Source organism: Phyllostomus hastatus, unplaced genomic scaffold (genome assembly GCF_019186645.2).
Source record: "Phyllostomus hastatus isolate PE091 unplaced genomic scaffold, TTU_PhHast_1.1 phas_contig_210, whole genome shotgun sequence".
In the NCBI taxonomy this organism is placed as follows: Eukaryota; Metazoa; Chordata; class Mammalia; order Chiroptera; family Phyllostomidae; genus Phyllostomus; species Phyllostomus hastatus.
This window is the reverse complement of record NW_025333737.1, coordinates 28401785-28428166: the sequence shown is the minus strand read 5'-3', so window position 1 is coordinate 28428166 and position 26382 is coordinate 28401785. Positions and strand designations below refer to the sequence as shown.

At 45.2% G+C, this 26382-nt stretch overlaps 2 protein-coding genes and 4 non-coding genes across 6 annotated transcripts; all 6 read left to right on the top strand.

Moving 5' to 3' along the window:
- Positions 1-1007: 1007 nt before the first annotated feature.
- LOC123817845 lies at positions 1008-1113 on the top strand. Its single transcript, XR_006785543.1, has one exon. It is a non-coding gene; the product is annotated as a U6 spliceosomal RNA (small nuclear RNA).
- Positions 1114-4620: 3507 nt separating this feature from the next.
- TRNAC-GCA lies at positions 4621-4692 on the top strand. Its single transcript has one exon. It is a non-coding gene; the product is annotated as a tRNA-Cys (tRNA).
- Positions 4693-8948: 4256 nt separating this feature from the next.
- On the top strand, positions 8949-13615 carry RPL23 (ribosomal protein L23). Its single transcript, XM_045836901.1, has 5 exons — positions 8949-9020; positions 9587-9670; positions 9966-10094; positions 13256-13369; positions 13484-13615. Exons 1-5 carry the CDS (start codon positions 9008-9010, stop codon positions 13564-13566), a joined length of 423 nt encoding a protein of 140 aa, XP_045692857.1. The 5' UTR covers positions 8949-9007; the 3' UTR covers positions 13567-13615.
- LOC123817791 lies at positions 9700-9835 on the top strand. Its single transcript, XR_006785505.1, has one exon. It is a non-coding gene; the product is annotated as a small nucleolar RNA SNORA21 (small nucleolar RNA).
- Positions 13616-18137: 4522 nt separating the features above from the next.
- On the top strand, positions 18138-21341 carry CUNH17orf98 (chromosome unknown C17orf98 homolog). Its single transcript, XM_045835814.1, has 3 exons — positions 18138-18344; positions 20185-20284; positions 21184-21341. The coding sequence occupies exons 1-3, from the start codon at positions 18138-18140 to the stop codon at positions 21339-21341; spliced, it is 465 nt and encodes a 154-aa protein (XP_045691770.1).
- An 805-nt stretch (positions 21342-22146) lies between these two features.
- Positions 22147-22218, top strand: TRNAC-GCA. The gene has a single exon. It is a non-coding gene; the product is annotated as a tRNA-Cys (tRNA).
- Positions 22219-26382: the final 4164 nt, after the last annotated feature.

Here is a 26382-nt window from a genome sequence, read left to right as displayed (position 1 = left end):
AACACTTTGGTTCACAGCCTGTGCTCAATCCACTGAGCTACGCCAGCCAGGGCTGGGCTAAATTCTTTATCCAAAATCCCGCCCACGAGCCAACCTTGCAGAGATGAAAGAACAACCTCTTGCAAAACTTCATAGGGAAGCCTTTCCCCTCGTCTATCCACACAGAACACAAACACATTTTTACTGGGAGACTTTCCCTGGCTATTCTCTCTAGCAGAGGTGTCCAAACTTTTGGCATCTCTGGGCCACACTGGAAGAAGCATTGTCTTGGGCCACATGTTAAATACACAAACAGTAACAAAAACTGATGAGCATAAAAAAGGGTTTTCAGTAAGTTTACGATTTGGTGTTGAGCCGCATTCCTAGCCTCCCTGGGCTGCACGTGGCCTGTGGGCTGCAGGTTGGACCCCTGCCAGTGCTTCCTCTCTCTTTTCCTGGAGCGACTCCTATGTGCCTCGCTCTGGTTACCGGACATACTTTCAACAGAAAGACACAAAGGTTCTGATTCACACTGAATTTAAAATCCAGCGGAGACAGACTAGAAACAAATGCACAAGTGAATAAACAAGGAAATGTCCAGGAGTGATATGGGAAATATTAACATAAATTTAAAAACAGAAAACAACAACAACAACAACAACAACAACAACAAAACCCCACGAGATTCTGCATTAGGAAGGGACGAGGGGGATGCTATTTCAGGTTGGAGAACCTTGAACCACGGAAGACCTCCCTGTGCAGGTGATTTTGGAGTTCATACCTGAATGGCAGGGGGTGGGGAGGGGGAGGCTTCCAGATAGAAGAAATGGCTACTCCATAGGCCCTAGGCCCAGAGTGGCTAGAGGAAGGTGAACAAGGGGAGAGCAATTCAAGAGAACAGGAGAGGGCTTTGTAAGCCAAGCTAAGGGTTTGGATTTTACTCCAAATGGCCGAAAAGCCAGCAATGGACAATTCTGAGCAGAGGGATTTGAAATCAACTCCCACACTCCGGTGGAAAGAGTTCTAGGGTGCCCCCATCAGCAGCACACACACTAAAACTGAGACCATACGGGGAAGATTATCATGGCCCTGCACAAGGGTGATACCCAGACTCGTGAAGAATTCCCCATTTTTTATTCTTGCATTCTTTACCCTTCCATCACTGAATTGATTCTTTTTATTTTATTTTTTAAAGTAACTTGAATTTTTAAAATGCATTGACTTGAGACATCCACCATTTTCAGTGGTTGCTTCTTGTATGTGCCCTGACCCGCAGTCAGGCATGCGACCTTGGCGTATCGGGAAGATGATCCACCCAGCTGAGACACCCAGCCAGGGCCACTGATTCTATTAAAAAAAAAATTAAACCCAACCACTGTTTCGCTTCATCTCTACAAAGTGTTCACAGCAAAACATGTTTGATCTGTTTTTAGCTTCTTGAAGAATTAAACTTTCATAAAAAAAAGAAAAGAGGTTATAAGAAGTCAAAAATAGACATAGAGAATATATACAAGAGAATATTACCCTTAAAAAAGAGGATCTTGCAATATGTGAGAACATGGTACATTATGCAGCGTGAAATAAGCCAATCACGTAATAGAAGGACAAATACTGCATGGTTCCACTTACATGAGGTATCTAAAACAGTCAAATTCACAGAAGCAGAGAGTGGAATTGTGGTTGCCAGGGATGAAGAGAGGGAAATGGATACTTGCTAATCAATGGGTATTAAGTTTCAATTTTGCAAGGTGAGTGAGTTCTAGAGATCTGCCGTACAACACTGTGCCTGCCTGTAGGTAACAATACTGTGTCGAACGTTCAAGAGTCTGTTAAGAGGGTAGATGTCATGCTGAGTATTCTTACCACAATTAAAAGGAAAGAAAGAGTGGGCACAGAGAGCCAGGTTAGGATTCTGTTGAAAGAGATGGTGGTGATGCCTTAAGCTACAGGGGTGCATTAGTTTCATATTGCTGCTATAACAAATTACCACTCATGTATATGCTTAAAACAGTGCAGATGTATTATCCTACAGTTCTAGAGGTCAGAATTCCAAAATCAATTTCACTGGGCTAAAAATCGAAGTGTTGGCATGCCTGTAGTCCTTCTGGGGGTTTTAGGAGAAAATCAGTTTCCTTGACTTTTGTAGCTTCTAGAGGCTGCCTGCCCTTTCTGACCCAGGGTCCCTTCCTCCATCTGCAAAGCCAGGAGAGTAGCATCTTCTCACCCTCTGGTCTCCACTTTTTTTTATTTTTTAAGATTTTATTTATTTATTTTTAGAGAGGGGAAGGGAAGGAGAAAGACAGGGAGAGAAATAGCAAAGGAGAAAGAAAGGGAGAGACACATCAATGTGTGTGGTTGCCTCTCATGCACCCGCAACTGGGGACCTGGACGCATGTATCCTGACTGGTAATCGAACCAGCGGCCATTGGATTTGCAGACCTGTGCTCAATCCACTGAGCTACACCAGCCAGGGTTTTTCCACTCTTACATCTTTCTGTTTCTGGCTCAGATCCTCCTGCCTCCCTCTTATTAGGACCCTTGTGATTACATTGAGCTCACCCAGATAATCCAGAATAATCTCCCCATTTTAAGATACGTAATTTAATCACTTCTGCAAAGTCCCTTTTATCGTGTAAGGTAGCATATTCACAGGGGGACTGGGATGTGGAAATATATGGAGGGCCGTTTTTAGCCTCCCACAGTGGGAACAGCAGAGCTGGAGAGCAGTGCCAGCATCCGGATTAACCATGCCCGGAGAGCCACGCGCTTCATGCACATCGGATAGCTTGAAGACGATGAGGGGGCGAGAAGAGTCAAGAACGACTCTTGTGTTTTTTTTATCTTCACTGTCAGGGTGGATGGTGATGTGATTTCCCGAAATAAAGACTGGGGAAAGAGTACGTTTAGGAAAAAAAATCAAGAGTTTCTTTTTCAAACCCTTAAAAAGATAGTAATAAAGTACAGCTTCCTATCTTTATAGACTTCACATTCTAGCATGGCATCGACACGTTAAGTTGGAGGTGCCCCGTAGATATTTAAGAGGAGGGGTTAAGTATACAGTTAGAGATCCAGTTAATTCTGGATTTCAGGGAGAGGTCCAGGTTGGAAACAGATTTTGGGCAGTCGTCCGAGTATAGTTGGTAGTTGTTGAAGGAGGTAGTTGATTCCAGAAGTGTGCTAGATTCAGTTCTTACCTGCTAGTAAGAACCGATGGTTACATTTTCAGGGATTTTAAAAGCCAATCCACTTTTCAGTAGCTTAACATCCGCAGGCGGGAGCATTTGCACCTTGGGAAATCCGGCCCGCAAAGCCATTTGTTTGAGCCATTTGCCAGCACACCACTGCTTCTGACTGATTCTCATTTTCTCCAAAAAGAAAGAAGCAAGCGCTTCAGCTAAGACAGAGCGAGAAAGGGAGATACGGTGTGGAAGGTTCGAGACGGGGAAAGTGTACATAATGGTCATCTTGGAGAGTGAGAAAGTGAACCCCGCCAGTCAGTGGTATAGGAGTACTAGCCAGAGAGCCCGTCTGAGACTGTAAGAGTGACACAGGCTTGTAGGCTTTCCTCCAACGACATCCAGGCTTGTAATCAGATATTGAGTTTAATTAGGATTGTGGTTTGGCCATTAAGTACGATCCAGGACTTATAGTGAACCAGGCACTGTGCCAACTACTGTGGGGAATAAAAAAAAAAATGCAACATGATCCTGCCTGCAAGAAACTTACAGTCTAGTTGGAGAAACAATGTATACACACCAAGGGGGAAAAATAACTGACAGTCGAAACAAATGCAGAGAGTAGCAGAACTGCAGTGAAATGTAGCTGATAATGAGAAAAATGACGTACAGACTCTCTTTAAAATCAGTAGTGAGAAAGAGGAAATGGACAGGAAATTTTTTAAAGGATTTTTTGAAGGTTTTATTTATTTCTTTTAGAGAGAGGGGAAGGGAGGGAGAAAGAGGAAGGGAAACATTGACCCATTGCAAGTTGCCTCTCACATGCTCCCAACCAGAGACCTGGCCCGCAACCCAGGCATGTGCCTTAACTGGGAATGCAACCGGCAACCTTTTGGTTCACAGGCCCAGCGCTCAACCCACTGAACCACATCAGCCAGGGTGTATTATTATTATTATTATTATTATTATTATTATTATTTTAATTTAGGGGAAGCCTGTTGATATTTGAAGAAGCCAAGGAAGAGGAGGAAGCAACTGAAGATACTGGCAAGAATGGAGAAAATGGGGGCACCTCTGGTACTGGAGCAGAGAGGTTCTTGGGAAAGACAAGGGAAGCACTTCCTCCTGCAAAGTACTGGTGCACAGCTCAGGTTGCAGACAGGTAGGATGGAAGTTAGTCTTGAAGAATTCCTAGGTACCAGAGGTAGAAAAGGCTATATAGTTAATGTAGGAAAGGAATACTATTGCACTCGCCCACAGGACCTTCAAGCATGGGTCAAAGCAGATTTTACTCTTTTCTTCCAGAACTTTCCTGATTGCTTCTGCAATGTTTTTTTAGTTCTTTAGTATCTCTCTGGGAAATGTGAAGCAGTTGACCACAAATACCATATTGCTATTACTCAGCTGAGACGTGTCTGGTCAGTAAACACTACAATTAAGCTGTAATCTCACCCTCCCCAGCAGAGGGGGTATAGCTCAGGGGTAGAGCATTTGACTGCAGATCAAGAGGTCCCCGGTTCAAATCCGGGTGCCCCCTGGTGGTCTCACTTTTAAGCCGTACCATCTATCAAGATGACAAACAGAGGCAACCTTCACCAAGCAATGGTGTGTACTGGAGACAAGAAAACATAAACTAAAGTGGACTTCACACTCCAGTACCAGGGCCAATTCCCAAGTAAAGGGATTACCATACCATGTAATATCCACAGCTCTTCAGATGTCCTTTAGGTCAGTGGTTCTCAAGGTGTGTGGGGATCCCTGGGGTGTCCCTGAGACCCTTCCTCATAGGAAAAAGGAAACATTTTCATAATACCACATTACTTAGCTGTGCCACTCTTGTTCTTGCATGAGTGTGTGTGGAGCTTTCCAGAGGCTGTAATGGTGTCATATCGCAACAGTTTAAATGTGGAAACACAAAAATCCAGCTGTCTTTCATTAAGCCAGATATTAAAATTAAAGGGATTTCCAAAAGCATGTAAAACAAACCCATTCTTCTCATCAATTTATTATCATTTGGGAAAATGTAGTTATTTTTCAGGGTTATTTTAAATGCATTAACAAATAATTAGTTAATGAGTGAAGAGTGTTAAGAAAATGGAGCCCTGTGAACCAAAAGGTCACTGGTTCAATTCCCAGTCGGGGAACATGCCTGGGTTGCGGCCCGGTCCCCAGTTGGGGTGTGTGAGACTGATGTTTCTCTCCCTCTCTTTCTCCCTCCCTTCCCCTCTCTGAAAATAAATGAATACAATCTTTAAGAAAAAGAAGACGGGAATAATCCCAGCGTGAAATACTGTGTAGCAAGATTAAGACTGAGGAGTGTCCTTGGCTTTTGAAAACTCATAGATCATGGTGACCTCTCTAGTATAATTTCAGCATATATAATTTCTAATTTCTAGTATAACTTCAGTCATGTAGTGAGGGTAGGAACTAGATTACAAATCTTTAAGGAATGTGTGAATGCAGGAAGTGAGGACGAAGAAGCTAACCATTCCCCAGACCTTTGGTTTTTATAAACCATTGAAATAATAATAATTTTAAAAAGAGTGGCATTTGGAGAGTGAAAAGTTGATATGGGGCGAAAGGAATATTTTTAGCACCATAGAAGAGGAAAGAAGATAACCCCAGGAAATTAGGCAGTCCTTTAAGTAGAGCAAATGCAGCTTTATAGGAAATACTACATTTCCAAATATTTCTAATTGTGTCATAGATAAATTAAAGCTTCCTCATGCCAGGATACTGATACATGAGAACAATGAGGTAGACTTCTTCCTTAGTTCGGCAATCATTCAACAGGTATTTATTGAGCCTACGCTAAATGCTGGGAATATACTGTTGAACAAAAAGGATACGGACCCAGCCCTTACAGAGCTTCCAGACTAGCTATAAATTAGTTATAGACTACATGGAGATGGTCACTCAACAAACAGTCATCAAACATATATTTAAAAAATGTAATAAATAGCGTTGGCTGCTGTGACTCAGTGGACTGAGTGCTGGCCTATGAACTGAAAAGTTGCTGGCTCAATTCCCACTCAGGACACACGCCTGGGTTGTGGGTCAGGTCTCCAAGTTGGAGGTGTAGGAGAGGCAACCAATTCATGTTTTGCTCTCACATCGATGTTTCCCTCTCTTTCTTCCTCCTTTCCCTGCTCTCTAAAATAAAATAAAATATTTTTAAAATTAAAATAAAAATGTAATAAATAGTATTAAGGAAAAATGCCATGTGTTAAGGGATCTTATAATATGGGAACTTGACCTAATATGGGGGTCAGGGTAGATTTCTCTGAGATCTGAGACGTTTAAGCTGAGATCTGAAAAATCAGTAGGCATGAAATACATGATAAAGGTAGACAGCGTAGAGTATTCCGAGCATATGTGAAGCCTACGGCTATTCAGGAGCATGGACGGTATCTGGGACTAAAAGCCAACCCTTCAGAGCAAGAGACAGCGTGGTGCAACATGAGGTTGACAAGGTGGGATGATGTCAGATCAAGGCCTAGTATCAAATCCATGATACTGATTTGAACTTTGATCCTAAGAACAATAGAAACCATTGGAGGATTTTCAGGAGAGTGCCATCATAATATTTATATTTCTGAAAAATTATTCCTGGCCATTGTATGAAGGTGAATGGAGGGAGGAGGGAGACATCCAGACCAGGAGATGGGTTAGGAGGCTTCAGAAGTAGTTCGGGAAAGAGGTGGAGGTGGCTTAGACCAGAGTGTTAGTAGAGGAGGTGAAGAGAAGTGGATAGATTTGAGAGACATTTCGAAGGCAAACTGAAAAGAACTTGGACAGGAATCTCAGATGGACACCGGGTGGATGGTGGGTCCATTTATCAAGAGAGACAAATGTGGTAAGGAAATCATATGTTGAGAAATACATAGAATTTGGCTGAGACATGAAGGAGACAGAAAATTAACCAACCAACACATCTGTGTTCTCAGCTACTTTCAAACTCATACAAAGGAGACTCTTGTAGCTACAAAAGCTGGAAGGATCAAGTGAAGGCATTTTAAGAGTGATAGAGAAACTTATAAATTCACAGATTTATAAACTTATTTTTAATCCTCACTCAAGGATAAATTTATTGATTCTAGAGAGAGAGGAAAGGGGGGAGGGAGGGAGGGAGGGAGGGAGAGGGAGAGAGAGAGAGAGAGAGAGAGAGAGAGAGAGAGAGAAATATCGACCTGCTGCCCCCTGCATGCTCCCCCACCAGGAACCACACCTGCAACCACACCTGCAACCTAGCCATGTGCCCGGATTTGTAGACTTCTTAATACTGAAGTGCCCCAGAGCTCAATCTTTATTACTCTTCTTTGTAATCTCATCCTCTATCATGGCTTTAATTGTATCTACATGCTCACAACTCCCACAATTATATCTCCTTCTCTTCAGAATTCCAGTCTACTATGCCCAACTTGCTACTTAAACCTCTTTTTGTTGTCTAAACATCTAACCTAACATATCCAAAACTGAACTCCCACTCTTACCGCACAAACCTATTCCTCCCGTAACTTTCCCCATCTCGGTTAATGGCAATGTCATCTTCCACTGGGTCAGACCTAAAGCCTTGGAGACATTTTGACTCCTCTCTTTCTTATACATGCCACAAACTCATCCCACATCTTGATCACATCACAGTACCTCTGCTGCTACCACTTGAGTCCAAACCACCTTGCTGTTCCTATTGCTCAGGCACACTCCAGCCTTAGGGCTTTTTATTAGCTGATGACTCCATCTGGACCGCTTTTCCCCGGACATTGGTATTAAGGTATTAAGGTATTAAGGTATTACTAACTCACCTCAATAAAGTCTTTACTCTAAAGTCAACTTCTTTTTAAAAAATTTTATTTATTTTTAGACAGAGGGGAAGGGAGGGAGATAGAGAGGGAGAGGAACATCAATGTGTAGTTGCTTGTCACGTGTCCCCTACTGGGGACCTGGCCTGCAACCCAGGCATGTGCGCTGCCTGGGAATCGAACCAGTGCCCCTTTGGTTCGGAGGCTGGTGCTCAATCCACTGAGCCACACCAGCCAGGGCTGATGTCAACTTCTTCCATGAAGCCCACACTGACGATACTATTTGAATTGCTGTCTGCCCTTCTTCACACTTCTGATGCCTCTTACGGTGTTCTTCTTTTATTTTCTCATAATACTTAATACCACCCAACACACTATATATTGCAATTAATTGTATCCATTTTTCAATGTCTAATATCCACCTTCACCTCCACGCAGCAGTGAGCTCCATAAGGGCAAGAATGTTGATTTGTTTTGCTCCCCTATGTTGTTCGATGTATGCCCAGGACATTATCTGGCATAAAGTGGGCACTCAGTTAATATTTAAATGAATACAGTGTTGACAAGAAACAAGAAATCAAAAGAATGGGTGAGACTGAAGCTGTGTAAGGGGTAAGAAAGCAAGATATCGAAAACACAGATGGGTATGGGAACAGGCACAGATATGTGGAATTACCTGTAGTGTTAGAATGGCACTTCATTATATCACATCCTAATGAGATCATTTAGCATTTTCCTCAGCCCTCCCACGCTCTGGTTCTTTGGGGGCTCCTACAGAGCACGGGTGTGTTAACCACTTCTGAGCTTAGTATCCAGCGAGGTCCCTGGTACTAAGTACTCAAAAGAGGGTGTTGGGTAAACTAACAAACCAAAGTTCCTGCAGCCCTCAACCCCGCAATCGCTCACTTCTGGGATTTGGTACGTAATAACAGCGCGCCCTAGGCGGAAGAGCGAACTCCCGGTCACGTGACGACAGTGGGGCGGGCATAAAAGTTCATATCCCAGCATGCTTTCTTTGTACTTCCTTTCTATCCCTTTCCGGCGTCCAAGATGTCGAAGCGAGGTGAGATTTTTGGCTCTGGAGGATCCTCCACCATCTGCTGCGTGGTGGCTGCTGGCCTCGCTAGGAGCGGCGGCCAGGGGCAGCTGGGGCGCTTTGCTCTCGCCCGAGTGGGAGAGGGTGAGGGGTGGCACCGCGGGAGTACTGCCTGGGCTGCCGAAAGTTGGTGGCGGCCTCTGGAGAGTTGGGCTGGCAGCGGCGGGACAGGATTACAGACCGAAGCCCGCAGGATCACTCCGTGCATAGTGCGGCGCTGATGGGGTTGAAACCCGGCTGGCTTAGGCGGTCTCCCGCCTTGCAGGAAGATCTCTGGTGCAAAAGTTGGAGCGAGGTTTGAGTCGTCCAGGCCCCTTAATCTCAGTGTAAGGGTGGTCACAACGAGAAATTGGCTGTTTGACATGAGAACTGTTGGCACACAGGGAAAGGAGTACGTGGAGCCCTGGAGAGAGCGAATCTGTAGTGTACTGTTTCCAAAGCATATGCGAATGAATTCATAGCCTGAGAATGGGGAGGGAACTCCGAGCTATGACCGGGCCGTGATCTCCCCTGTTTCTCTTTACTGCCCACAGGACGTGGTGGGTCCTCCGGGGCGAAATTCCGGATTTCCCTCGGTCTTCCGGTAGGAGCGGTGATCAACTGTGCTGACAACACAGGTGAGACCTGGGTGCACCCTGCCAAACTGCCCCTTTGAAAAGCACTCATTGGGCCTTCCGCTCATGACCCACTGAGCCGTCAAGAAAGGGCAAAGTAAAAACACCGCTTTTGGGTGAAGTGGCAGCATGTCGTGCTGTTTTGCTTCAATCGGTGGTGTGACAAGGGGTTCCACCTTGGGGGGCTGAGCCTGAGTAGAGGGGACAGGCTTTGGAAGTGTTGGGGGAATACTGCACCGGCAGAGCTGCCTGGTGGGTCCTCAAAAAAAAAATCTTCTCCGCCTACGATCTTTTATAGGAGCCAAAAATCTGTATATCATCTCCGTGAAGGGGATCAAGGGGCGACTGAACCGGCTTCCTGCTGCGGGTGTGGGCGACATGGTGATGGCCACCGTCAAAAAAGGCAAACCAGAGCTCAGGAAGAAGGGTGAGCAGACTAACCCAGCCCTCCTGTTGCCTAGTGGACAGTTGACGACTTCTCCCATTCCTGAAAAATGGAACAAGAATTTTACCATTCCCAGGGCCTCTCAAAGTTCGAGTTCCTTTCAGGGGGCAGTGTGAAATAATCTGAGTTCTTTGTGGGCTCCCAGTGTAAGCTGGGGGCCTCCCCCCAACACTTATTCACCTCACCATTTCCCTGGCAACTCCATCTCACATCACATACCAACACCATGGGAGCAAAAGCGCTATGGGTGTGACATTTAAGGTGGTCTTATACTTGAGGTCTTTAGTTCATTACTGATCCCCAAAGAGAACGGTGATACCGGCATGCTTTCAAGTGGTTAGAATCAGCATGCAGGGCATCTGACCTGTTACCTAGCACTTGGTAAGTGTGGAATAACAGATGTATTAATCTTTTTTCTTTTTCTTTCTTTTTTTTTTTTTTTTTTGTAACTTTACTGATTTTTAGGGAGAGGGAGAAACATCGATGTGTTGTTCTACGTATTCATGCATTCACTAGTTGGTTCTTGCATGTGCCCTGACCAGGGATGGGACTGGCAACCTTGGCCTATCAGGACAGTGCTCGAACCAACTGAGCTACCTGGCCAGGGCCAGCATTTATTCTTTAAGACAGGTTCTTTTTAAGATGAGATCAACTCAAGTTTGTGGCATTTTCAGAAGTTTGATGTGATTGCGTCTAAATCTCTTGATATAAATTACAACAGGAAGCTGCTCATTGCTTAATCGTGGGCTACTTCCAAAAAGGTTTCCCGCTAGGTATGTGAATTCAAGGGAGAGCCCCAGGAGCAGTCTGACCTGTGATAGTCTGCCTGGCTTTAGAGCTTCTGGTTCCTGGTGCACTTTTCACTTTCTGGATTTTTCTCATCTAGTCTGTCTCCACCCTGGGTTGTCTTGCTTTCCCTGAGGAGTCCTAGCCATCTTTCACAAAAGTGACAGGTCTCCGCCACAGGTCACAGTTACTCCTTGTGGGCCCCCCATATGCCCCTCCCCACTTCAGTTTTTAGCTTTTTGGCCAGAAATCTTACTTTGTTCACTTCTAATATCCTTTTGAGGGCTTGGTAGGCAGGGGAAAGTAGCATTGTGGTTAAGCACTGATGAATCAACGTGTCGGTTGGGATTGGCACGCAACTGGACAGGCTTCCCTTCTAGAACACCTACTGGGCCTGACCTGTGGCCCCGGGGGGCTGTCAGGGAAGGCAGAGCAGCTGGCCATTGCTGCGGGCGAGGTGGCAGTGGGATGCGCCACAGGTCTCCATGAGCTCTGGGACAGGACAGCGCGTTTCATGGTTCTAAAAACAGTCGTGAATTTGCAACCATTAACGTCCTTTTTGGTCCTTGTTTCTGGTAAATAAAGACTTCCCCTCACAGAAATGTGGAAAGGGGCGGGAGGTCCAGAATCCTGGATTTGTGTGGCCTTGTTTATCGGCTAAGTCTATTTGTGAGGATTGAAATAGTTGATAAGCAGATGAGGGTCCTACAGAGGGGACTCAGTAAATAGTGGTTACTTGTCCCTGATTGTGTATTCTTGTTAAGCATTTGACCGGAGGCTGTGGACGTAACTCAAGTCGGCTCGAGGATGGCCACTGTGTTTTTAAGAGGAAAACTTAAGCTCCAGAAGATTAATTTATTCAAGGTCTCCAGGCTAGTATCAGTCAAGATTTAAATCAAGGTGTGTCTGTTAAAAAGTCATTTGTGACCCTGGAGAAGTTCCTCCAAAGGGTAAATGTGATCACACAAGAAAAACAAGTGGAATTTCAGTTAACCGACACTTAGACCTCCAAGAGGTGATCAGTGTTAGTATTTGGTTGTATACCCTTCTTTCCTGACTTCTAAGCAAAAAAAAAAAAAAAATTAGTTTGTAAACTTTCCTATGTAAATGGAGCCATATCTTCCCGTAACCCATTCTACTTGCCATATAGATGATTGTCCTGTATTCTAAAAACTACTGATACACAGAATCACTTTAAATGGTTCATTTCTGTATACGTGTAATGCTATATTTGGGTTAATTCCAAATGTTTGCTCTACTAAAAAGCTGCGTACCCTGTAGATAAAAAGGTATTTGAACACATCACTGGCCTCAGGCTATTTGATCAGTTTAACCCAAAACATGTATGTCAGACTAAGTCGAACAATTTAAATTTATGTCAACAATACAAATGACAATATTAAAGAGGTTCTTGTTCATTTTATGGTAATCCAGTGCAAATCCAGTGTGCAAAAACAGATTCTGATAAAATATCTAAAATGGATGGTATTACTGCTGACAAAGAATAAGAAAGTCAAAACTGGAACAAATGGCAACGACTGCAAATCAAAAGCCTGGTCAGGGAACATCAAATTCAGCTAAAATGCAAGGACATGGAACATCAGACCCTCAGGTCCCTGACTACCCTCCAAACTATATTCCTTAGTAATTTACTAGAAGAGACTGCTGAGATAATGTTATCCATGCTGTTTGGTCAGTTTCCTGGTTTCAAGGAAGTACATTTGGTATCTGAAAGGCATGACATTGCATTTGTTGAATTTGGAGATGATGGGCTGGTCGGAGCTTCCAGGGATGCTTCACAAAGATTTAAGATCACATTCTCCCATCCCACGAAGGTCACCTGTGCTAAGAAGAAACACCACTTGGGCCCTGGCTGGTGTGGCTCAGTGGATTGAGCACTGGCCTGAGAACCAAAGGGTTGCCAGTTCAATTGCCAGTCAGGCACATGCCTGGGTTGCAGGCTGGGTCCCCCCATTGTGGGGGTTGTAAAACCTACGGTATGGAACATGCTTAATTCCAACAAATTCTTGGAAGCAATAATTTTTGGATCAAGGTATATACTTACTTTGAGGTTTTATGTGTGCTAGGATGGAATGTTGCCTAATAAATAATAGCTTGACCTCCCCACTTACTCAGTCTGGAGTGGAGGGTTATGGCCTGTTCTGTGGTACTAGGATCTTGACAGTACCCACCTATCAGGTGAAATGGGAAGAAGTATAGGAAGTGTTTAGTGAGTTTCCTATGTACATCATATCAAATGCAAAATGTTGGGGAGCTAGACATGCAGACTGCTTTCTCATGGTGGCTGTGGGGGCTGGTAGATCAATGAATGACTGCTGTCCTTTTTCCCTTCTTAGTACATCCAGCGGTAGTGATCCGACAACGAAAGTCATATCGGAGAAAAGATGGTGTGTTTCTTTATTTTGAAGATAATGCGGGGGTCATAGTAAACAATAAAGGTGAAATGAAAGGTAAGGCTCCACGTGGTTCCTTACATCTTTGAGATTGGGTGATTTAATTCTGGGTTGGGAGTACAGGCAAAGGAGGACCCTCTGACCTTACCTGACACTTCATTCTTTTTGCAGGTTCTGCCATCACAGGGCCGGTTGCAAAGGAGTGTGCAGATTTGTGGCCCAGGATTGCATCCAACGCTGGCAGTATTGCATGATTGTCTAGTGTATTTGTAAAGAAAAAAAATTAAAAGTTATTTCCTCGCAGTGCTTGCCTTCCTGTTCATTGTGAGACGTGTCACTTTTTTTTTTTTTTTAATTTTCACCTGGAGGATACCTTTAAAGAAAGGAAGGGAGGGAGAGAGAAACATCAGTAGGTTTCCTCTCATATGTGCCCTGACTGCACCCCATCTGGGGATGGCAATGGACCCACAACCTTTTGATGTATGGGGGTGACGCTTCAACTAACTGAGCTACCCGGCCAGCGCTACATGTCATGTGGACACCACCTAATCTTTGCCTCCTTTGTAAAACGGAAAGTACTCGGCAAACTTGCTGAGGGGTGTGTAAAAGAAGTATTCCTTGCACTTTGGTGAGTGTGAAGAACTTTTGGAACTTACTGGTTTCTGCTATAAAAAGGTATTTGGGTTTGGAGTCCATAAATAAATGGCAGGTATTGCTTGATTACAGGTAACTCCAGGTAACGGCCGTGCAGTTAGAAACGTATTCAAGGTAAGGTAAGTGTTCGGATCCTAGATATGCGCGTATGGAGTTCAAGGAGTGATGTGAGTAGGGGCCAGGTACAACTTTTGCGTTTACAGGTTTTCTTCGAGGGAATTGGCGCGTAAGTGAGCATATTTGTAAAACCTAACACATGGTAAATACCATGTAAGTTTGCTCTTGTGGAAGAGGATGAATAGTGTCTGCAGGTTTTTTGCCCTAGTATATCTGCCAAACCCTTGTTTGAGAAGAAATAATACAATCATACCAGCACAATAGGCATGTATCCTGGCAAGTTCTGCCTGGAGGTATTGAATACTGTAGTTTTATCCAACCCATGGCCTAGATGACAGGGCCTCCTGGGCTGAAGGAGCACTCAGCTGGTTTGGGTCAATAGTCCAACCTATTGATGTTGGAATAGGCTTTTTAGACTCAAGTTTTGTGTTCATGTCCAGTATTTGAAAGTAACCTTAAATGGTAATCTGTAAGTTGGGTATAATGCAGGGCTGAAGCTTATAGTACCTGAAGGCCCTACCTAGCACATAATCACTTGGTGAAGTGATGATCCTTTTGTCCAAGAATAGGAATGGAACACACCAGGATTAGAGAGCAGTGATTTTTCAGCCAGAGGAGTTAAATGTGTCCAAGCCATATCCCGGACCAGTTAAGTCAGACTAGAGGTAGGACTAGATAGCAATAGGACTATGTAAAGTGGCCCAGATCTCCAAGGTGTAGGCAACACTAAGAACCAGTACTTTGTGGACAGAGCCAGTCTTGGTTTTAGGAATATTAAAGAAACCTGGAAGTTGAACAGACTTGGCTTCTCTGCTACCATGTCTTCCAGCCTGGTGAATTTCAAATTTATTGTTTTGAAATACTGATAAGTACTCAGATCCATTGAAAAAGAATCCTTGTATCTCACTGTGAGAGAGGTCTGTCCAGAAAAAGCCCAGCCACAGTGAATACCATGAGAACAGTTTGCATGACATCAGTGTAACCTGGCAGCCAAGGAGAGGGAACAAGAATGCACACACAAATGATGACTTCACTGTATTAGTCATTGGCCAGTAGATGCCATTGGATGAGCATGTATAGTGTGTGGCTGTCGCATTCAAAATGACAAGCAAGTAGAGCAACAAATCTATCAAATTTTGCATTAAGCTTGAACATTTCCTCTGTGAAACTGCTCAGGTGATTTGGAAGGCTTTCGGGGTTGATGCAATGAGTGCAATGCAAATAAATGCAGCACAAATGCTTCAAAAAATGGTCAAGAATCTGTGCAAAGTGGTCCATGGTCTGAAAGGCCTGCAACAAACAACACCTGGTTATGTTGAATGTGTATGGGCCGCAATCAACAAAGATTGACTGTGAGAACTAGCAACTGATCTAGGGATTCCAAAAGCTACTGTGTCCGAGATTTCGATACAGGATCTTGGCATGAAATGTGGCAAAATTATGTGGCTTTTGCTACCAGAGCCAAAAGAAAATTGCAGTTGCTATGACTTGATTCAAACCATTACCAATGAACCAGATTTTCCTCAAGAAGTTCATAGAGATTAATCATGGGTCTACGGCTATGATTCAGGCACAAAGGCCCAGTTGTCCCAATGGGCGTCACCTGGTTCTCCACGCCTGAAGAAGATGCAACAAAGTTGTAGCAAGATCGAGACCATGTTAACTATGCTTTTTCATTGGGAAGGTGTCCATCACAAGTTCACCCCTCCAGACCAAACAATAAGGAGTACTGCCTCAGTGTCCCGGGTTGAGAGATGGCAATACAATGAAAACGGCTGCAGCTGTGGGCAACTGGTGATTCACAGCGTCATCATGACGACACACCCACTCAGGCATCACATCTGCAGAGTTTTGGCAAAACATCAATCACCTGCATAACTCAGCCCCCTACAGCCGAGATCTGGCACCCTGCAACTCCTGGCTGTTCCTGAAACTAAAATCACCTTTGAAAGGGAAGAGATTTCAGTCCCTCAGTGAGATTCAGTAGAATATGACGGGGCAGCCAATGGCGATTCCAACAAAGGATTTTGCAGAGTGTTTTGAACAGTGGAAGAGACACTGAGAGAACTGTGTGAGGTCCCAAGGTGCCTGTGTTGAAGGGGACCGAGGCATCCTTGTCCTGTGTACAATGTTTCTTGCATCTTCTTCAATAAATGTCTCTACTTTTCATAGGATGTGGCTGGATACTTCCTGGTCAGATCTCATATATATGAAATTACTCATTTCTGTATCAGATGTGAGGTGTGAGGGCTGGGCCTGTCATTTTCCCACTTGTCCCCTTGTGTCCACATTTTTCCAGGTTCTTTTGAAGGTTTAGTATAAAAGATTCAGACTACAGACTTGCTTCCTATAATTTCAGATTTGACTTATTGTTGCTCTCCTATCATAGGATAGAAAGGTTAAATAATGTCGCATACTGAATTGCTAAGAATGTTTTTTTTTTAAAGATTTTGTTTATTTAGAGAGAAGGGAAGGGAGAAAGGAACAGAAATATCAGCGTGAGAGAAACATCGATTGGTTGCCTCTAGTATGCAGCCCAGGCATTTGCCCTGTCTGGGAATGGAACCAGCAACTTTTCCACACCCAACCAAATGAGCCACACCCACCAGTCAGGGCAGGATGAGTGATTTTTGTGTATAGGTATAATACAATCTTTTTCTCAGCAATGCATGTGCCTCTATATAAAAATACTAATAGTGAATAAAAGAATCCCTCTTTGAGCGTTGGCCAGCATGGCTCAGTTGGTTCGGCTTGGGCGTCATACCACAAAGCGAGGGATCACTGATTCAATTCCCTGGTTGTGGGGCCAGGCCCCAGGTTGGAGTGGGTACATGAGAGACAACTGGTTGATGTTTCCCTCACACATTGATGTTTCCCTCTCTTACTCCTGCCCTCTCCCTCTGCCTAAAAATAAATAAATCTAAAAAAAAGGGGGGGGGGAAGAACCCCTCTTTGAGCTTCTAAAATGAACACATGCTCACACCTCAGATGGTGTGAGCAGTTTGTATAAGGTGCTTTGATGTGTGAAGCATCCAGTAAGGCTTTAATCAAGGGGAAATTCGGAGAAGTAAAGAGTATAAAGAAGGATATAAAAATCACCTGTAGTCATAACTAAAAAAAAAAATCGTTCACATTTTGCTGTATCCTATCATATATGCACAAAGTTAGCCAGAGAGAAGGTACAGTAATGTGTCAATCTAATTTTTTTTTGGGGGGGTGGTGGTCAGCTAACAAGTGGAGGCCTACTAGTTGATGAAAAGAAGTGGGTGCAGCCCAGACCGGTGTGGCTCAGCGGGTTGGGCGTCCTCCCACAAACCAAAAGGTCACTGGGTTAGTTCCTGGTCAGGGCACTTGGTCTCGATTGCCTTTCCCCAGTTGGGACATGAGGGCAGCAACCAATGGATGTTTCTCTCGCACACACAGATGTTTCTCTCTGTCTCTTCCTCCCTCCCTTCCCCTCTCTCCAAATAAGATCTTTTTAAAAATAAGAGAAAGGGGAAGTGCTTTAAGTGGAATTAACTGGAAGTCAGGAGACCTGAATTCTGGCTCTGTATCTACCACTAAACGGGTTTAGGGAATATTCCACCCTGTCTGAGCTTCTATTCCAGTTCCATAAAATGAGAGCTGGAGGTAGATGCTATCTCAACTCTCAGATCCATTCTGGGAACAAGATTTTCAGTGGAACTGAATTGGGGGGAAATGTGTAGGATAACGTGGGAACAGAGATTCTTGCTCTGAAGGGAAACGGGGAAGCTGGGCCTGACTGCACTCACAAGGCCCATGTTCAATAACGTCTTCCCCGCTTCCACCTCAGTGGTTTTGCTTGGTCTCCTCCTGGTCAACCCTCACCTGCCGGGACGGGGGTAGGCAGGGGTGGGGGGCGGCATGAAAGCAAATTCCCCCTCCACCCTGAGACTACTCATTGGGTGGGGGACAATAGGGTTTGTGTCGCAGGGGTCACGGGTCTTGACACCACGTAACAATGCGCAGGGAAGTCCCCACCTAGGGCCCACCACTCCCACCAGGGAGGCCCTTGCAGGCTGCGGTGGTGGGGATGGCGCGCTTGTGCGAGTGTCCTCTGCGGTTGGAGAAGAGCTTCATCTTGGATGGGGTGGCCGTGAGCACCACGGCTCGCTCCTATGAGCGACTGAAGCCCAAGCTCTGGTCCGCGATTCCGCCTTACAATGCGCAGCAGGACTACCACACCCACCGGTACTTCAGTAGCCACGTGGTCCCGCCCATTTTGCGGAAAACTGATCAGGTAGATCAGGAGCGCCCAAAAGCACCCCACTGTCTCTGACTGCGTCTGCAGAGGCTGGCCCTGGTGGTAGGGCCACCTTCCCAAATCCTGGCCTCTCTTACCAAGGAGGCTTCCCTACTCTCCTCTCCCTCAATTTTTTTTCCAAAGAGGGCAAGCTCAAAAAAAGTTTGTTTATTTATTTTTAAAGAGAAGGGAAGGGAAGGAGAGAAAGGGAGAGAAACCTCAATGTGTGGTTGCCTCTCGCACACCCCCGGCTGGGGACCTTGCCTGCAACCCCGGTATGCGCCCTGACTGGGAATCGAACTGTGACCTCTTGGTTCTCAGGCCCACACGCTCCGTCTTCTGAGCCACACCAGCCAGGACTCCCCCAGTTTTCTTAACTGATCCCCCAGAACAGCACCAGGAAGGTGACAGGTGTTGAGCGTGAGCTCACTGGGCTCACAGAAATACCTTCCACCCTTGCACTTGATAATGATCTCCTTTTGGATTTCTGTAAGCCTAGGGAACAGGGTTCGAAGCCTGCCTCTCGGTGCTTTCCCTGCAGGGAGCTCGCCAGCGCCTTTCCTGTCCCGCTCCGCTCCCCCTCAGGCGCTTCACCTGTGCCCTTCTCTCTCCTAAGTTCCCAGTCCCTTCTTTTGGCCCTGTAACTTGTTTCCTGAGCCCATTTCTTCCATCGCTCACTTCTATCTCTGTAACTTCCCAAACAAACTTTTTCTTATAAAAAAAAAAAAAAGAGCCCGCTTCTCCCAAACCGGTTTCACTGTCCTTTCTGATGTCACGGACCTGCCCTTTGGGGTGACCTCACGCTGCAAATTCTCTAAAAGCAGGAAAATCCCTCAAGTGAGAAAGATAAAGAACTATTTAGACCCACCAAGCGCCACGCCCTCTATCTGGTGACGTCACAGTTGCAGCGGGGGCGTGGGGGAGGGCTCCCTCGCCTGAAGCTGTGAGCTCAAACCTGACCAGGCCTTTTCCTCTGGGGTGTTGCCCCCTCCCCTCCGAGCAGACCACCTCCCTGGGATCGAAGATTCTGAGGCTGTTCTTTCACCACTTTTGCCTCCAATATTCGTGCCTGTATATGTCACAGTGGTATGAATACGGCTTAATGGGGGTTATTCTGTGAACAAACTTAGGCTGTGTGTGTGTGTGTGTGTGTGTGTGTGTGTGTGTGTGTGTGAGATCCCGGGTGTTGTATGTGTGCGTACGTGTTCAGTACACACATATATGTTCATACACCTGTGTGTGCCATGCTTGAGTGTGTATTTGCTGTTTACTTGTGTCACTTTTATGACAGAAGGGACCAGAGTCTGATGGGTAAAAAGAGAAAAACGAATATTTAAAAGCCTCAAAAGAATATAGTGTACATACTTCTGAAACTTTCAGTGTTTATGTTAAATTTTGTAAGTATTTAATTGCCACAACCCCCATTTGTGGTTGGTATCATTTTCATTTACATGAAGATGCTTATTGAACCTTTACTATGCGAAGCCCTTCACTCGAGCCATCTGACTTAAATCTCACAGCAGCCCTCCTTTTACTGGTGAGGAAACTGAGGTTCAGAAAACCTGGGTCATTGGCATGCATCATGTAGCTTGGTGGTGGCAGAGCTGGAACTGGAACCTGTCTGGCAGCAGGCACTGGGCCCTTAAATGCCAAGCTACACAGCCTCTCCCTGAGAGGCAATATAGGGCAATAGGTACCGTGCATTTCATCTGTCTGACCCTGTCGCCCCTGGTGGCGACCCCTGCCCACTCCCCTCAGCAAGCCTCGGGGGAGTCTGCCCTGTGCACCTCTCAGCACAGAGGCTGACAGTCTTCCGTATTCTCTCCCTCACTTTCAGGATCACGGCGGTACGGGAAGGGACGGCTGGATAGTGGATTATTTCCACATCTTCGGGGAAGGGCAGAGATACCTCAATAGGAGAAGCTGGGCAGGGGCAGGCAAGTGCCACCTTACTTTCAGCCTCCCCGTGGTCCCCCCTAGGAAGAGTGATTGGTGTGCATCCCCAGTCCCAAGAGAGAAATTGGGCAGTAGAGAGACCTGGGGGGGGGGGGAGCGGGCCAGGGAATGCACCCTCCAGCTTTTCTTATCCGTGAGCAGGTAGCGTCACAGTGTGCCTTATGTTTGGTTAGGGAGCACCTACTGTGTGTTAGGTGCTTTTTGCCCTCACACTAACCCCATGTTGCAACCTGGGCAACTGAGACCTAGGGAGTTAAAGTGACTTGCTGAGAAGGATCTGAGCTGGGACTGGAATCCCACTTTTTCTCACTCTGAAGCCTGTATCCCTCCCATGGCTCCTGAGCAAGCTGTGTCCTGCTCATTTCTTCAGGCACAGTTAAGGAGCAACAGGAAAGGGAGAGCTGAGAGATGTTTTTCTGACTGGGTGGGCCCTCCTCCCATCCCGACCGCACCACCCTTTGGCCACGCTCTAGTCACATGATCCTTTGTACCCTTGAGCCAAACTGAGCTCATCCATTTTCTCCAGATGGGTCAGAGGCGAGGGTGGAAATTTCTCAGTTCTTCTAGGAGCAAGGCAAGTTGGGCCAAACCTAGAGGTTTCTGAGCCTCCCGTACTATTCGCCCTCCTCCTGCACGCTATTGCTGGTAGGAGGTTGGGTTTCTAGGAAGTCATCTGTCTCCTTGACTTCACCAACCCTTGGCTTTTCAGTCAAGAGGCTCGAAACATTTGAGGATCGAGGGTTCTGCTAGACAGCGGGGGTGGGGGGGAGTGGGGGCACAGCAGCCGCAGCTGGGCTGGCACCCTAACACTAGCCCTGTGGGAGTGGAGAAAGCAAGAGGGGGCTGAATGCAGGTTCCAGCCTCTCTCTCCACCCCCAAGGGCATTCCCTCCAGCAGGTGACTGGGCACAGCTACTACAATACTGACCTGAAAACGAACAGGGGGTTCAATGGCCGGTTTGGCTACCGCAGGAACACCCCAGCCCTCCGCCAGCGCTCGTCCGACTTTGGAGAGGTCACCCCATTTCCTCTCTTTTAACAGCAGCTTTTCCCTTCAGACCCCTCGACCTGAATTTCTATGACAGATGGTTTGATGAACTCTGAATGGTGCTCTACATAAAAATTGTTTTTTACCTGTGCCTCTAAGTGTGCTATTTCTTCCCTGACGTAGGGGGAGGGGGCGAGCTAATTTCTCCACTCGGAGTTTCTCCTCTCCAATGCAGAGGAGGTGAGAGGACAAGTATTTCTCGGGCCTGTGCCCTTACTCTCCAGCCAACGAGTGCCAAGCTTGAGGGGCCTCGGCTCTCCCCTGCCAGTGTGGTAAGGAGGAACCACACTACCTAACCTCAACAAAGCTCTTCCCCAGGCATCAGCAGGGCCAGGTCAGAAGCTGGCTACTGTTTCTGAACAGGAGCAAGCAGTGTGGCCACAAGGACTGGCCGTTGGTTGCCCTGGAAAGGATTTCCTGATTTTCCTGTCAGCCCATTCAAAAGAACCGACATTTCCTTCTCCTTTCCACTTTGAGTTCCTCCAGAGGCAGGCCATGAACGAGGTGGTATCTGGGGTGCTTTTCCAACCCGAGGATTCTGACACAGTAATGCTGTGCTTGGGGATGCTTTTCTCTACCCTTACAGCCAGTGTCCTTTACAGCCAGTTTCCAGGCCGTTTTTTTTAAAGTGCCCCAACCCAGTGTATTAGTGGCCAGGAGAAAAGCCAAAGCAGATGATGGATACAAAAGAAGGTGGGGCTTGAAAACACAAAGCTTGCCAGGACTTAAGTGTGGGTGGAACCTCATTATATTGAGTCACCACAAGTGGACAAGGAGGACAAACAAGATAGGTTCAGGGGGTATAGCTCAGGGGTAGAGCATTTGACTGCAGATCAAGAGGTCCCCGGTTCAAATCCGGGTGCCCCCTTTCCATTATTTTTCTCTTCTATTACAAGGACTATAAATACCTCAGCTTCCAGCCACAAAGTTTCTAAAGATAAAGAACTCTCAACTCAGTGCCCTGAAATACTACTAATTCCTTCCACATTCCAAATGACCAGTTAGGAGAGACCCCTGAAGAATCTGCTGGGATTTGATGAAGACACACTATGTCACCCCAATAAGTTAAAAATCCCCTAGGAAATTTTAAATCTAAGATTAAGTCAGAGTTGTGAACACAAATTTAGCAATCTGATATATGATATTAAAGATAAGGGCATTCATACAACATGTATTTTTGAGAGCTTAGTATATGGAAGGCTATAGCGAATTAAAAGATGAAAGTGTGTCCCTGTCAGGGAACTTTTCAGTCTAGTGGAAGTAGACACCGTCACACACCGCTGTCAGAGGAAAAGCTTTTGTTTGTACCTCAAGAGAGAGATCTCTTTTGAAAATACCCACTTTTTCTAGACATAATTTCAAACTGAAGCTTTTCTACAATTTGAAGAGATAGTTCTGCCTGGTCTGAAGAGGATTATTAACCTGTTGCTTGTGTCGCTGCACAGTCCTCTCTCTCCAGGGTTAGGGGCACTTTCATCCTAGCTCTCGGAATGGAACAGATATCCACCCTGGCCTCCTTAAGCAGAAAAGCAGTCTACCGGAGGGCTGGTGGACTCACAGAGTTAATGGAAAGCTGGAGAACCTAACTCAGAAAGCAATGAACCAAGGCAGTGCCACACAGACGAATCCAGCTCTGGTCTTGACCTTGGAAGTGTCTGCTATTGGTGCCACCACCCCCAGGCTCCCATCACTACACCATGGATATTGTTCCAGCGGCACCTGCATCTTAGAACAATTTCTCGAGTTAAAAAAAAAAAGCCAAGCGGAATCATTCGATTGACCAAGCTGCGGTCTGATGCGTGTGCTGATTTATGCCAGATAGCGGAGGAGGAAGCGCTGCTCACCAAGTCTGACAGCACGAGGTACTCCCCCGGCACTGGAGGAGTGTTTGAGTTCAAAAATGAGTATATTACAACACCTTTTCCTCCCCAAAGAAACCACTAAGGAGAGAGTGTGATCATTTATCGGTTTCCAGTTCTAGTGGTCAAAGATTTGCAGTCTTACACCCCTTTATTTCCCATTCGCTAAAATTAGATAAAAATTTTGTTACATCAATTATGTCGACATTGTCACGATCATACAAATACTATTTACTATTAAGTTAATCTATATGTACTATGACAGTATCTCCTTCCATGAAATGTTTTTTCTCGAAGACAATTACCTTATTTTTATTGACGTTTTTCTTTGTGACTGTTGACTATTTTCAAATTCTGCAACAGCCGCACAGTACAATTACTCACCTGGTCCAAACCTATCAAATTAATTTTTCCAAAGCAGTCTTCTGATACGGTCATTCTGCTTTGGGATGTTTAGGCCCGCCATCAGCTGGTGCCTCGGGAACTCCCCTTCCCTCTCCTCTGTGTCGCATTCTTTTTCCTGGACTTTCTCCTGTTTTTTCTTGGTTTCCTCCTTTATATGGTGGAAAATAACCCCCAGGGGCTTCCTGACAAAAAACATAGGGGAGGTAAAATGTTTAAGTATTTGCATGTCTGAAAATATCTTAGTTTTCCCTGAACGCTTGAGAAATAGTCTAGGAAGAGAATTCTTGAAAAAAATTTTTCAGAGGTTTGCAAATCTTCATTGTCTTCTAAAGATTTTCTTGATAAGCTTGATGTCATTCTTATGCCCATATGTGACCTGTTTCTCTCTGAAAAATCAGGATTTTTGTTCTTGATGTTTTGAAGTTCTTCAACAATGTACTTGGTGATTCCATTCCTTTCCATTTAGAGATTCTTGTCCTATCTTAAGTGTTATTCATTTCTTCTCTATTATTTGGGGCCTATCTCTTGAGTTGGAATTCCTTAGGAGTGACCACTTTGATGTCCTTGCTCTCTCTCTACAATGGTCATGAAAGAATTTTCACATTCTTGCATTCATTCATTCATTTCTTCATTGTAGCCACAACGCAAAATGCCTACATGCTAGGCATACACTGGATGCTTCTTACAGAATGACAGTTGTTGGCTGAACAGTAGACATAATTCTATCCACACACACACGTGATCAAATGAAAGCTGTGTTCAGTTTCCTTCCCTGTTTGTGGTGTCTCTGTTTTGATAGACACTTTCAAGGACAACATTGAAACTGCCTTTAATACACTTAGCCACTTAAAACAATTTGGACGTAAAGCATCAGTAAAACCTCGCTTCACACTTAAGTCCCAATGTTAAGTCCAATGGTTTCCTATGGAATCAGTGACTCTTTCCTGTCCTCCTAATAGTCTAGAGACTCTGGTTGCTTTGGATCCAATTCTACCTGGCATTGCTGAGGAAGGTTCCAGAAGGTCAGCTGAAACTCTTGCAAGTTATCTAGTACTAGTTGACCACTGTAGTGTGGAAGAGGGACTTTCTTTTCTAATTTCCCTTCTTTTTGACCTCACAGGGCCCTGGTGACAATATTCAGAAGGTAAGAACGCATCACAAAAGAACCAGAAGTGCCTTGGACAGGCTGTTGGGGCTCAGAACTTGGTGGAGTATTTCATCACAAGGCAGCTAGTCCCTGCTTCAGTTCAGTGTTTTTTCCCCAGAAATTTCCTTCTCTAAGAAATTACTTAAACCCAATTGATATTAGTTCTAGAGGCTTGTTTCTCATTAGACAATGTACAAAATTGATATTTGAAATGCCTTCATGTTCCTTTGCCACTTAATTGTTTAAATAGGTGGAGACCGTGCCACACTCCAGTGCTATATGTACTGTGGCTTCACATTTTGTTCCTCGCTTTGCCCCAAGTGTGGGATGGGTACTGCCAGTAAATGCGATTTGACATCAGCTAGCAAAGAGGTAACACAAACAAATAAACAACAATAACACTGAGCTGCAGAGTGAAAAAATCCCTTTTTCAATCCTTTTTCATTCCTGAATAACTTGAGGGAAACGTTTTATTTGGTGTCAGGTCTCTAACATTTCTGAATTCTTTTTTAAATAAAAAATATCTAGCTAGTGTTTAATAATATTCAATTTGACTTTCCACTCTATGTCAAGTGATTTCCTTTGAAGTAAAAGCTTTATTGATATAATTCATATATGATGAGGGAGAGGTCCAGAGTGGTGGTAACAGGGGAGGAAAGAGTTGGACTGGGGGAGTATGGATAGGGGAGAGAATGAGTCCAGTTTTAGCATCTTCCAGATATTCCACTGAAAATGCCTAATAGCCAGGCTTAAAACCCTGGAGCTTAAAAGAGAGATAAGACTGGAGATAATGAATTTGGGATCCATCAGCATATGTATGATAACTGAAAGCCCTGTGAGTAGATGAGGTCTTCCAGGAAGAGCACTGTGTGTGAAAAGACCTAAGACAGAACCTAAGATGCTTGATGATGAAGAAAAAAACATGCTCCTTGACAAGGGTCTAGAGAAGAAAAGGAAAATCTGGAGACTGGTGTGGAGAGTCAAGTGAAGGGTGTAGGCGGTGGTGCTCAACACCGAAGGCTCAGTGATGAAGATGAGGATGAATGTGTCACCTAAATACAGTGGGGGGTGGGGGTTACTAAAGATCATGGGAAGAATAGTTGAGTGAAGGGGCGAGATTAAGCGGATGAAGTGGAGGCATCTTGTCTCCTGAGTGGAGACAACTCGCTTCAAGTTTGGAACGGAGAGCAGAGTGCCAGCAGCAGCTGGGGAAAAGATGAGCCTTTTAAATTGTTTTAAAGGATCAATCGAATGTATCTAAAATGCTGACGACAAAGAGCAAATACTGAGAAGACACAGGAGACAGGAGGAAGTCGAGAAATATTAGAAGTGAGGGGTGGGATCCAGAATGGAAGAACCGCCAGCCTTAGACAGGAGGAGGGGCGCCTATTCCATCGCTAATTAAGGAAAAGGAAATGGTGAAGCTGGCAGATTTCAAAGGTTTGGTGCTGAGCAGCTAATGGAATTTCGGGTCGATTGTTTACATATCTCGGTAAAGTAGAGAGGGAGTCGGCGCTGCGTCGAGGTTTGAGAAGAATGAGGGTTTCAAAAGCCATTTGGAAAACCGAGGGTGTGAGTCAGGGAGAGGAGGCCGAAGCTGGTCCAAGCTGGGGCCTCGCCA